Source organism: Typopeltis vanoorti, chromosome 7, assembly GCF_054136105.1.
Source record: "Typopeltis vanoorti isolate ZY-2024b chromosome 7, IOZ_Tvanoo_1.0, whole genome shotgun sequence".
NCBI lineage: Eukaryota > Metazoa > Arthropoda > Arachnida > Uropygi > Thelyphonidae > Typopeltis > Typopeltis vanoorti.
The window spans coordinates 121984581-121997256 of record NC_143555.1 but is presented as its reverse complement, the minus strand read 5'-3'; the positions used below and the strand labels follow the sequence as shown (position 1 = coordinate 121997256).

General features: G+C 35.9%; 1 protein-coding gene across 1 annotated transcript in view; it reads right to left on the bottom strand.

Moving 5' to 3' along the window:
• The window catches only part of LOC150105008 (protein Obscurin-like), a 790953-nt gene that overhangs the window by 48441 nt on the left and 729836 nt on the right, over nucleotides 1-12676 (bottom strand). Inside the window, exons 70-71 of the mRNA XM_090395103.1 lie at nucleotides 10148-10280; nucleotides 3342-3473 (exon numbers count right to left, since the gene is read on the bottom strand). Coding sequence (XP_090251229.1) covers nucleotides 3342-3473; nucleotides 10148-10280 — 265 coding nt within the window. The remainder of the gene's footprint in view (nucleotides 1-3341; nucleotides 3474-10147; nucleotides 10281-12676) is intronic.

Sequence of the window (12676 nt, the reverse complement as noted above, 5' to 3'; positions counted from 1 at the left end):
TGAGTTTAAGAAGATTTTTTATGATGGGTTGTATGTATAATAGTTAGTTTAGTCTCCCACAATGAGTCTCTGGACTCCATGGATATATTGTATAATAATAATGAGACTGTAAAACTAATAGCTCAAACTGATTATAAATGTCATCATGATCAAGTGGCCAAAATAATTCATTGGCATGTATGCAAAAAATATAGCTTTCCCACTTCTGATAACTGGTGGCAGCATAAAGAGAGACAGTATTGGAAAACAAAACAGCAAAAATTCTCTGGGACTTTAGAATACAAACTGATTGGCATTTGGAACACAAGATATGACAACACATTTATTGCTGTACCCAGTCATAACAACATTAACAACAAAGAACTGGAAAAAATTACTAAATATTGAGATCTGGCAATTGAAATTGGCCAGCTATGGCTTTAAACACACCAAAGTCATCCCAATAGTTATTGGTGCAATTTCAAAAAAAGCTATATCCAACTATTTACAAGAATTAAACATCAATGAAGTGACCCCCATATGATCTACAAAAAATGGCATTACTTGGAACAATCCATATTTTATGATGCTACCTGACAGACTATTCTTGGCAGAATCAGAATTGTTGTTTGAAAGATATCTTGTTTTGAGCGTGTATCAATTATGTGAATAAATTAATAATAATAATAATATAGAGGAATTAGGGCATTATGGAGGCAGTATAAAATGAATGGAAATAATCAGCACCCTGAGGAGCACAATGAGCAGGAAAGGAACATGACCTCAGATGATAAGGATAGCAAAAAGTGCAATATGATCAGCAGTTAGTTCATGAAGACAAAAAAAAATATCCTACAGCGTTCTTTTAAAATGTAGCCAGTAAAACAAATGATTATGGACATATAATACCAGTTGTTGAAAATGGTAAGAGGATAAAGAGTACAGATACAGCTGAGATATTAAATGAACTGATCAAGGTATATCATACTTATGAATGTAACATCATGCAGAATTTGAATGCAGTGAAAAGGAAAAATTGAGTGATCAACTGTGAGTGAGCAGGAGCTGTATGAAGAATTGAGTAATTTGATTTTAATAAATCTGATTTTTTGAAAAAATTTGATTTTAATATATCACTGCATATTTTGAGGGAATGTGCCAAAGAGTTATCATCTGTCTTGACATAATTTTTTAATATGAATCTTACGCTGGAGTTCCAAAGGAATGGAAGGAAGGCAAGATTGTACTGCTTCATAAGGATGCCCACAAGACTCAAGCTTCAAATTATAAGGCCAATCTGTGATGTGATAAAAATGCTGGAGAGGCTAGTGAGGGCAAAGATCCAGAACTGATTTGACAACAGCAGCATTCTCTTTGATGGACAGTATGGTTTGCTAAATGAAGATAATGTTATAATAATCTGCTTACCTATTTGAATAAGGTTACAGGCACATTGGACAAGATTGAAATCTAAGGACACATAGATTTTGCAAAGGGCTTTGATAGATTGCCACATGATTATGAATGAATGGGGTTGAATAATAGTTTGTTGGATTGGAGATTGGCCTGTCTGAGAGGTATAAGTAAGTTGTGTATGAGAGATGATATCTCAGAAGATGAAAGTCACTAGTGGTGTACTGAAAGTTCTGTTTTAGTGTCATTACTGTTTATCTTCTTGCTAATAATATGATAGTGGGTATATGTTATAAGACATGGAGGAAATAAAATGTCTGGGGTGATGGCAGATAGGAACCTAAAATTTAGGGATCACATTGCTAAAATTGTGAGGACAATACAACAAATTCTGGCAATGATGCAAAGCACACTGACTTGTAGAAGTATGAACATTTATGGTTCTATTGTATAAGGCTGTGATTTGGCCAGTATGGACTATTGTGTGGAGATTTGGTTTTCAAAAGAATGAAGAGATATTGGAAAGGGGGATTGACTAAGATGATTTATTGTCTCTGGAATGTTGAGTATGAAGAAAGGATGAGAAGATGTAATTTGCAGAGTAGAGTGGATATGAGGAGGAGGGAATATGATTGAACCATAAAAATTGGTAAGTAGTTTTTACAGATTAATGTTGAATAGGTTTTTCAGAGAATGGTGGGAGATAGAGGAAGAACAGAAGGGTATGCAGAGAAGCTTATAAGGAGGGTGTGAGCAAGGGAGCGAGAAGATTTTTTTTGCATGGAGAGTGCTGAATGATTGGAATGCATTACCTGAGAATGTGGTGTCTGCAGAGAACATGAATGTATTTACATTCTCTGCAGATAGCAGAGAATGTAAATACATTCACATTCTCTGCAGACACCACAGAGAATGTGAATGTATTTAAACATTATATGATGAGCTGCATGTGTTTTGTGACAGAGTGATCTCCTGCAATGAGTCTTTGACTCTGAGGGTCTGAAGGTGATAATGATAATACTGGTTGAAACAATCCAAGTTATCATTAAGTGGACCACTAAATTTTCCAATTTCCATATTTAAAAAAAAAAAAAATTGTTTTAGTATTTTGAAACAAATGGCATGCATATAATATGTTTGTGATTGTCTGTGAAAATCTAGTGGTGGTGGACGGTAGATGGCGTTGGTGTAGTTGATGATTGTAGTTGCGGTGGAGACAGAGTAGTAGAGTAGGTGTCCTCCCTCGATGAGTCTTTAGACTCCCAGGAGGTGTCATGTAATAATAATAATATTAATTTAGCATAATTTTTAAATAACATTTTTTTGATAATGCTTTTCAAGAATATCCAGAAAAGTCACATTATTATTATTAACATCTGACTTCCATGGAATCAAAGGACTCATCATGGAGGCCCACATTTTTTTATGCAAAAACATCATAGAACCATGCCTTAAATTCATTCACAATTTTTGCACTCAGCACACTTTCAGACAATGCATTCCACTCACCAGTCACTCTCAATGCAAAGAACTTGCTTCTCACTCCCCTGCTCACATCCTCCTTATACAGCTTCCCCGGTTGGCTTCTTGTTCTACCCTTGTCTTCCTCTACTCTGTGAAAAATTTCCTCTACATTTTTCAGATAAGAATAATTTAAACAATTTTTAGATAAGAATAATAGGTCAGACCATTCCCTGTAAACTCTGCCTATTCACAGGAGTCTATTTTTTAATAAAGCTCATAAAATTCATTTGGATGTAAGCAATTTTAATATTACAATGTTTAATAACCATTAAACATGCAAAACAGTTCCATTCTGATGAAAAGGCAAATTTGGAAACTTTAAGATAATAGGTGATAAGGGAGGAAAGATTTAGTTGTCATTTGCATAATAGTCAAAACAATAATTTTTTTTATATATATTAAAGGAAAGCAGCAATCAACTTTACCTGACTTTTTATATTCAACAGCATAACATAGAACAGAAGCATTTCCATCATATTTAGGAGGACTCCAAGTAAGGTAAACTTCGGTATCGGATGATTGGCGTATTTGTGGCTCATCAACTCTTCCAGGATTTGCTGTATATTAATTATTGCAAATTAATATTATATATTAAATGTGTGCATTTAAAATTATTATCATTGTTATCCAGACATATTTAAAACTTATCACGAGAGACTCATACAAACTATTATTCACTCAGTGCTTATCATATTTCTCCTTAAACTCATTCACTTAAGTATGCTCGGAAGTCCTCTGGCAACCCATTTCACTTTCCAAACGAATAATCTAGTCCTTATATTCCTGCACTGTCTGTACTCTTACTGAACTTAAGGGATAACCTTGTTCTCTCTCGTTTCCTGTTATACAGGTTAGTATAGTAGTAGTAGGACAGTTGTTATAACACTAGTCACAACTTCATTATTATTTTATAATTTATTATTAATCATTGTAGGAAGTTCACACTTTTACACACACACACACACAAAAAAAAGATTATTAAACATATCTTAAACCCTTTTCCAGTTTTTCCACTCACCAACCACTCTCCATCAAAGAATTTGCTCACATCTTCGTTATACACCTTCCAGGAAAGGTTGGTGTATAAGGACCTAACCTTTACATTAATCTGGAAACAACTCCTCACCAAATGATACATCTCAATCATATCTCCTCTCTTTATATTTACAAGGCTCTGTAAATATTCCTTCAATCTGTCTTCATATTCCAGAGCCCCTGGCACCAACTTGGTGAATCTTTTCTAGACTCTCTCTCTCTAAGATATCTTCATGCCCTTGAAAACCAAGTGACCAGATCTATGCAGTCTGATCAAGGCCTTACTCAAAGGAACCACAACCTCTTTTCTTCTGCATGACAAGGTGCTCCTCATCATTGATATAATTCATTTTGATGCTCTCCCAATTTTAGCAATATGACTACTGAAACTTCAAGTCTCTGTCCATCACTACCCCCCCCCCATACAAACACCAGCTTTTTCATCTCCTTCAAGTTTAAAATTTTCCCATTATTTGTATACTCTGCATCCCATCATTCTTTACCAAATTTCAACACCTCACACTTTGCAACAATGAATGGTAGTTCCGCTCACACAGTCTACTCAGATCCTCCAGTAAGCATACAACATTGGCTCTACAACTAATAGTTTTTACTATCTTCGATCTGTAAACAGTTGCATATCTATGTCCAGTAACTGCAGTTCCCCGATATTATTAATATAAAAAAATTAAACAATAATGGTCTCCCAAAACAGACCCCTGTCTAACCACTAATGCCCTTTCTCTTTTCAGATATCATTTTCCCAATACCCAATTGATTGATATCTAACAGTTGATCACCTATCAAATTCTCTAATTTGTTATCAAACCCCATCTATTCCAATTTTGATACCAGCTTGTCATGTGGCAATGTGTCAAATTTATTTATCTATGATATTTATCAAATATATTACTATTATGTTAATTGTTAATTTCTTTTTAATGTTATTAATTGATAATTACTTTGATTTCAGAATTCCCAATGGTAAAAAATTTGAACCATGTATTATGATAATTATCAACATTACACAGACGAACAGCATGTCCTTATTTGCGAAGACATTTTTGGTGATAGACTTATTGCTGTTGAAAAGTTGACTTCCTTCCCTGATCACAGATCTTAGTGGACTTTTTTCTTTGAAGTACTATAAAGAATATGCTTTATGCACACACATTTTGAAAAATTATTATTATTATTCCCAGACCTCCATAGAGTCAAAGACTCATTATGGGAGGTCTCCCCATCATAGACAGTACAGTTCATCATACTGTGCCTTAAATACAATCACATTCTCTGGAGATACAAACTCTCAGGCAGTGCATTCCAATCATTCATCACTCTCCATTCAAAAAACCTGCTTTTTGCTCCTTTGCTCACATCCTCCTCACACAGCTTCTAGTGATGACCTCTTGTTCTCCCACCATTCTGTGAAAAACCTCTTCAATGTTAATCTGAAAAGAACCCTGTACCAACTTGTGTCTCATATCACTGCTCTTCCTATCCATTAGACTCTGCAAACTGCATCATTTCAACCTTTCATCATATTCATCATTCCAGAGATCAGAAACTATTTTGGTCAATTGCTTCTGGACTTTCTCCAAACAGATTTGGTCACCTGGTTTTCAAACCACGTGAGCAAACTATATGGGGGAAGAGCAGACAAGGTATCCATGGAAATTAAGTTTGTTTGTGGTTAAGAAAAAGGGCAAGAACTAGATTTTTCTTACAGAACAGTGAGTGAATGGAACTGTTGCCTATTGAAGTAGTGAGTGCATCTAGTGTAAATGAGTTTAAGAAAACGTATGACTGCTGGTGAGAGTGATATATGGCCTCCTCAATAGGTCCTTGACTCCCTGGAGGTCTCAGATAATAATATTTGTATATTTAAGTATATAGTTTGCCTCTGAAAGCTTTGATTCTTTTAAAAACTTTTGAAGATATTTTTATTTTCAGTATGATGTTTAATTTTGAGCATGATAAAAGTGATCACTTCGTCTTTCAATTTTGTATAATAACATATCCTGAACCAGCTTGAAGATATTTACAATACCATGGTCAATAAGCCTTCTCTCCAATTGAATTTGTGCATATCTTTAATCTTATTATTATCATCATCATCAGAACCCTCCAGTGGATCAAGACTTATTGAGTGAGGCCATATGTTACTCACATCAGCTTTCATATTTTCTTTTAAACTCACACACACTAGATGCACTTATAACAGGCAAACTGTTCACTTGCCACTGCTCTATTAGAGAAAAATATCTAGCTCTCATCCTTTTCTTGACCACACACACAAACTCAACTTCCACAGATGCCTCTTGTCCATTCCCCACCTTCCATATAATGAAAAATTTCATCAACTGATATCCTATAACTTCCTTTCAGAAGTTTAGAGGATTCTATTATATACCCATCTTTCTCCTCTTTATCACTCTAAGATTATGTGTCTGCTGGTCCACATACTCTCAATCTGTCCTCATAATCTATATTCCATAATTGGTATTAGTATTACTTCCAAGGAGTCTGAAGATTCATCGTGGGGAACAAACCCTCACAGACCACAAACACTACCATACACCTTACCCAAAATTGATGGCCATTAATGAAGTTTATCTTTGTATTTAGTGTTGAATACTAAAGTTGCTCCTCCCTTTCCCTGATCAGTCCAAATATAGCATCATGCATCATACGGTTATTTAACATACTCTTGCCTGTTTTCTTCTTTAGTCATGTTGACAGGTTCTTCTATAGTTAGTGCTGGTTTCATTTCTTTTTCTGTTGATGCATCTTAAATTGATGCTGCCTGTCTTCAGTGTTGCTGATGTCAATTTGTTCTAGTATGTGAATTTTCACTGTTTGTCCCCAATCCCTGAAAAAACAGCAGGGGGGGGCTTGTTTAACCATATGATGTCCCAAATGGCACACTGTACCATCATTTATGATTTAAGCCAATACACATGGAGTTTGGTCAGCTAAGTATTGCAGCCCATTCTCATTCATTCAATATTCAGAATTACATCAGCAGCACTGGTCAGTTCTCTGCATTCCTTAAGGGCTATGTGGAGATATCCCTCCTCCCCCCCCTCTAGTTATCTTTGACCTTTAAGAAATCCTGCATGATGTACATTATGCAATGTAATGTTACATCATGTACGCCATCTTCCTCCTCATTATCTCTGACCTTTAAGCAACTCTCCACAGCATACATTATGCAATGCTTCCAAATCACTGCTGTGATTTTCTTATGCTACATAATCTGAAATTTTTTTCAAAAATGGAAGCATTTTATTTTCTTTAAGCAACATCATTGTTCAAAATCAGAGTTCATTGTCAGTCCACAACAAGTGAACATTCACCACACCATTATTCCTGCAGGTAGTGTGGAATGTAAAGCATGAAATACATGCCATCTCATGTGATTGTTTCCACTGTAATCCTGCCATTCCATAAGGCAGCAGAAGTTTGGATTCACATTAGGGCTACTTTTTTCAAGTTTCAACATATGGCCTGAGTCTGTTTTTGATTTCTATCTCTGAAATGATAAGTTTCCAGATAAGGTAACAGCTGACCTCATATTTTGTATTTCTCTATGCATGATTTGAATTCAGGCAAAGTTGAAGGTATCATCAGCTGCTGAATAGTAAAGAAATAATAAAATCCTGAAAGAGCCCTCTTAAAAATTCTAATTATGCATACTTTGTTTGCTTACACTTGGATAAAGGATTAAACTAAATTTATTAAAGTAGAAACAATTATAGCAGTAGCTAAGGAAATCACAAGTAACAAGTAGAAACAATTATAGCAGTAACTAAGGAAATCACAGCAGTTTAAAAAATGGATGGAAAATAAGACATCAATAAAGTGACTGCTTCCTTGGACAGAGGAGAAGGATACACAGTAATATACTTGGATTTCGCAAAGGCTTTTGATAGAGTACCTCATGATAAGTTGACAGTCAAACTAGAGCAGATGGGGTTGGATATTAGATTAGTGCATTGGATTGGAGACTGGCTATCTGATAGGTATCAACAGGTTGTGTATGGGGGTGCGATATCCAGGAAAAGGAAAGTCACTAGTGGAGTGCCTCAGGGGTCTGTTTTAGGGCCATTACTATTTAACTTGTATATTAATGATATTGGCAAAAATTTGGATGGAGATATTCAGTTGTTTGCAGATGATGCAAAGTTGGGATGAACCATAAAGAGTAGTGAAGATGTTGTGGCCTTGCAAAAAGACTTGAATAAATTGAGTGATTGGGCAAGCAAATGGGGATGTGAGTTCAATGTTGCAAAATGTGAGGTTTTAAAATTTGGTAAACAAAGATGGGATGCAGAATTTATGCTTGGTGAGAATATATTGTTGGAGGTAGAGGAAATAAGAGATCTGGAGGTGATAGTGGATAAGGATCTAAAATTTAGGGGACACATCGCCAAAATTGTGAAGACAACACAAAGACGTCTGGGAATGATGCGGAGGACACTGACGTGTAGAAGTAGGGAGATTCTTGTTCCATTGTATAAGGCTTTGATTAGGCCACACATGGACTATTGTGCCCAGATTTGGTCACCTGGTTTTCAGAAGGATGAAGAGATGTTGGAAAGGGTCCAAAGGCGACTGACTAAGGTAGTTTCTGACTTCTGGAATGTTGAGTATGAGGAAAGATTGAGAAGATGTAATTTGCAGGTCTGGTGGAGATATGATAGAGACCTACAAGTTGGTAAGGGGTTGTTATAAGATCAATGGTGGAGAAGCTCTACAGAGAATAGTGGGGGATCAGGGGAGAACCAGAAGTCATCCCTGGAAACTGTATAAAGAGGGTGTGAGTAGGGGAGTGAGAGGCAGGTTTTTTTCGTGCAGGGTTGTGAATTATTGGAATGCCTTGCCTGAGAGTGTGGTGTCTGCAAGGAGTTTGAGTGTGTTTAAGACACGGTATGATGAGATGTGTGTGTGTGATAAAAGGGCCTCCAGATGAGTCCTTGACTCCATGAGGTCTTGGGAAATAATAATAATGTTCTTTTTTGTCACTGTTACTTAGTGAAATTTGATGTCTTATTTTCCATCCATTTGTTTAAACTGTTTGTTTAAACAAATTGTTTCTACTTTAATAAATTTAGTTTAATCCTTTATACAAGTGTAAGCAAACAAAGTTTGTGCCTGAGGTATCCTCATGAGTGAGGCAACTCGTGGTAAAGGTGGACCAAGCTTTCATCATTACTTGTCTTAGTATCTCCCATAATACAAAGCACATCTCCCTGTAGACATGTATAATGCCATGCATTAAGGAAAGGGCCAACACCCAGACCAGTTTTGACCTCCATTGGGGTCTTGTCAGTGGGAGCCAGACCCAGAGGTGCTGACACCAAGGTAGAAGTAACAGAGAAGTCATATCTACCTATACAAGTTGCCAAAATGTGTCTCACCTTATTATTAAATTACTCTAGATTTAGAGAAAGATGATGATGGGAGTTTTTTTTTTCCCGCTTGGTTAGACTATAATAAATTTAGTTTAATCCTTTATCCAAGTGTAAGCAAACAAAGTTTGTGCCTGAAGTATCTTCAGGACTGAGGCAACTCGTGGTAACGGTGGACCAAGCTCTCATCACTACTTGTCTTAGTATCTCCCATAATGCAAAGCACATCTCCCTGAGGACATGTATAATGCCATATAGATAGATATGACTTCTCCATTACTTCTACCTTGGTGTCACCCCCTCTGGGTCTGGCTCCCACTGACGAGACCTCAATGGAGGTCAAAACCGGTCTTGGTGGTGGCCCTTCCCTTAATGCACGGCATTATACATGTCTGCAGGGAGATATAGTGATGAGAGCTTGGTTCACCTTTACCATGAGTTGCCTCAGTCCTGAAGATACTTGAGGTACAAACTTTGTTTGTGTACACTTGAATAAAGGATTAAACTAAATTTATTATAGTCTAACTAAGTGAAAAAAAAAAACTTCCAACATGTTTCTACTTGTTAGGTATTAACACAGACTTTCTGGAAGTTAGTTATGTGCATCTCACAAATTTGCTTATGTATTTATGACATTAAAGTGATTCGCTAATTTGCATTAGTTTCTTTCAAAACATTAGCACTGAAGTGTGTGCATGCATGTGTTTGTGTGTGAGCATGTTTGTAAAAGTAAAGCAAAATGCTTATGCTTTTCTCTTTAAAAATAAGAATGCAGTACTTACTTCCAATTTTTAATCGAGCTCGGCATGTAGTTAAGCCATTAGAATTTCTAGCTATGCACTTATAAACTCCAGTGTCATATGCTTTTCCAGGTTTTAACCTCAGTTCACAGTAACCATTTGGTAGTTCTGTAACCTGTCAATGTAAATATAATGAATAATAATCAGATTTACATTTTAGTGAGAATATAATATTCATACATAGCATTTTTGTTTTAAATCATTTGCAGGTAACTCATTCTTCCATGTTAGTTATCCTGCTACTGGTAAACAAATATTATCTGGTTTTATTTGAAGCCTACAATGCCACTAATTCCAATATTATGAAAGTAATTGGAATAGTAATGGAAGTGGTGGAGAAAGTAAGAGATATCTAGAAGAGTATTTCTACATTCAACAGGTGATGACTATTTAGAGTGAAGGAACTCACTCCCTTAACCAATAAAGAACTGGAAAAATATAGTACCTTTGTTCTTTCAAGAATCTTTCTGTTATAGTGATTTATAATCACTGGCCAGCCTGGTTGGCTGATGGTTAGCGTATCTGCTCTCCAACCAAAAGGCTGCGGGTTCATATCCTGCTGTGGGCATGGATGTTTGTGATTGTCTGTGGACAAATATTAGTGGTGGACAGTAGATGGCATTGATGTAGATGATGCAGTTCACTGTAGTTGGTAGATTTGAGTGGTGGAGACACTCAAATTGTAGAGTGGGTGCCCTCCATCGATGAGTCTTTGGACTCCTTGGAGGTGTCACGTAGTAATAATAATAATAATTTTTCATTGTTTGATTAACCCTCCATTTTTTTAAAATTAGTTAAATCATTGAAGATTTTTTCTAATTACAGTGAATCAGGCAAATCATATTAAATGAAATATTTATGCTGACTTGTTTATTTATTTATTTCCTCTTATTATTAATTAAACATGCTAAGAAATTATATTCTTGGTTTAATCCTTTATCCAAGTATAAGCAAATAAAAATTTGCATGTGAAGTAAGATCACAACTGGGCTACTTGTATGTAGAGGCTAATGACTTCACATTAATTACCTTAGTATCCCATAATGCAAAGCACATATCCTTACAGACATGCATAATGTTATGCATTATGGGAAGGGCCACTGCCCAGACTGGTTTTGACCTTTATTCATGTCTCATCAGTGGGAGCCAGACCCAAAAGTGATACCAAAGTTGAAGTGATGTAGAGGTCATATTTCCATATACAAGTAGTCAAAAGATGTCGTGCCTTATTACTAAAATATTCTGGATTAGAGAAAGATGTTTCAAAGTTTTTTCACTCGATTATATTATAAATTTAGCTCCGATGCCAAGAAATTATATTCTTGGTTTAATCCTTTATCCAAGAATATAATTTCTTGGCATCTTTATGGCTTAGTCATGCATGCACACAAAAGGCATAAGATCCTATTTCCTGGAAGTTGGATCAAATGATCAGAAGAGGAGACCCAACTGTCTGGCCACCTAGATCTCTGAATATGACTCCATTGGGCTTTGTTGCATGGGGCTTTATTAAAGACTGTGTGCGTGCCAGAGAAAAGGTCAAGATTTGGACAATTTGAAACAGTTACTGTTGCAGCACTTGCTGTAATAATGTCTCAGATACTGGAAAACACTTGGCAAGAGCTTGAGTATCATTTTAACATCTGTCGAGCTACAAAAGGATCCCGCGTTGAACTTTACTAATCTTCATAAAAACTTGATGAGTTACTCTGTATAATAACAAAACAATTCCAGATATACCAATTGACCTATAATTTGAAGCTACAGCCTTATTACCACCTTTACGCAATGGAACAATTTTACCCTCCTTCCACTACTTTGGAACCTGTGCTGTTGTAAGACTCTTATTAAACAGTCACGTCATCATTGGAAATATATAAAGTTAATTTGCCTTGAGAGTAAATTAGTTGTTATATTTCTAGAATATTAACTAAATTCTTGAATGCTGCCCAACATAGCATATTGTACCCCTATCCACCCACTGCTAGATTTTACTTTTAACCATCTTTTCCAATACTTTAATCACCACTCTTGAGATACAAATTGATCTGTAATTTGTTACTTCAGTCCTGGAGCCACTATTATATAATGGAATTATCACTTTTCCACTCCCTTGGATCATTGCCAGAGCTGAGACTAAGAATAAACAACTTCATCAGAGGAACTGCCAATTCTCTTACATGTTCACATACCACATGGGCTGACATGCCATCTAGTCCTACTTCACAATGATATTTTTAGTATTTATATTGGTATCCACATTGATATTTTTCAATATGCTGAGCACCTACTGTTCATCTATCTCAATTCTGATATCAGTCTCTGTTTCATCAGCAAAATCTCCATCTGCATGATACACCTTGGCAAAGTGTGATCACTCAGCAACTCAACTATTTTCTTTTGCTTCTGCCAACTTCCATTGGCATTCTTATTCCATTGACATTGGCCTGCTTAACTAATGTTCTCTTATAATCTGATTTGGCCTTTCTTTCCCTACTAGTCAGCTTGTAC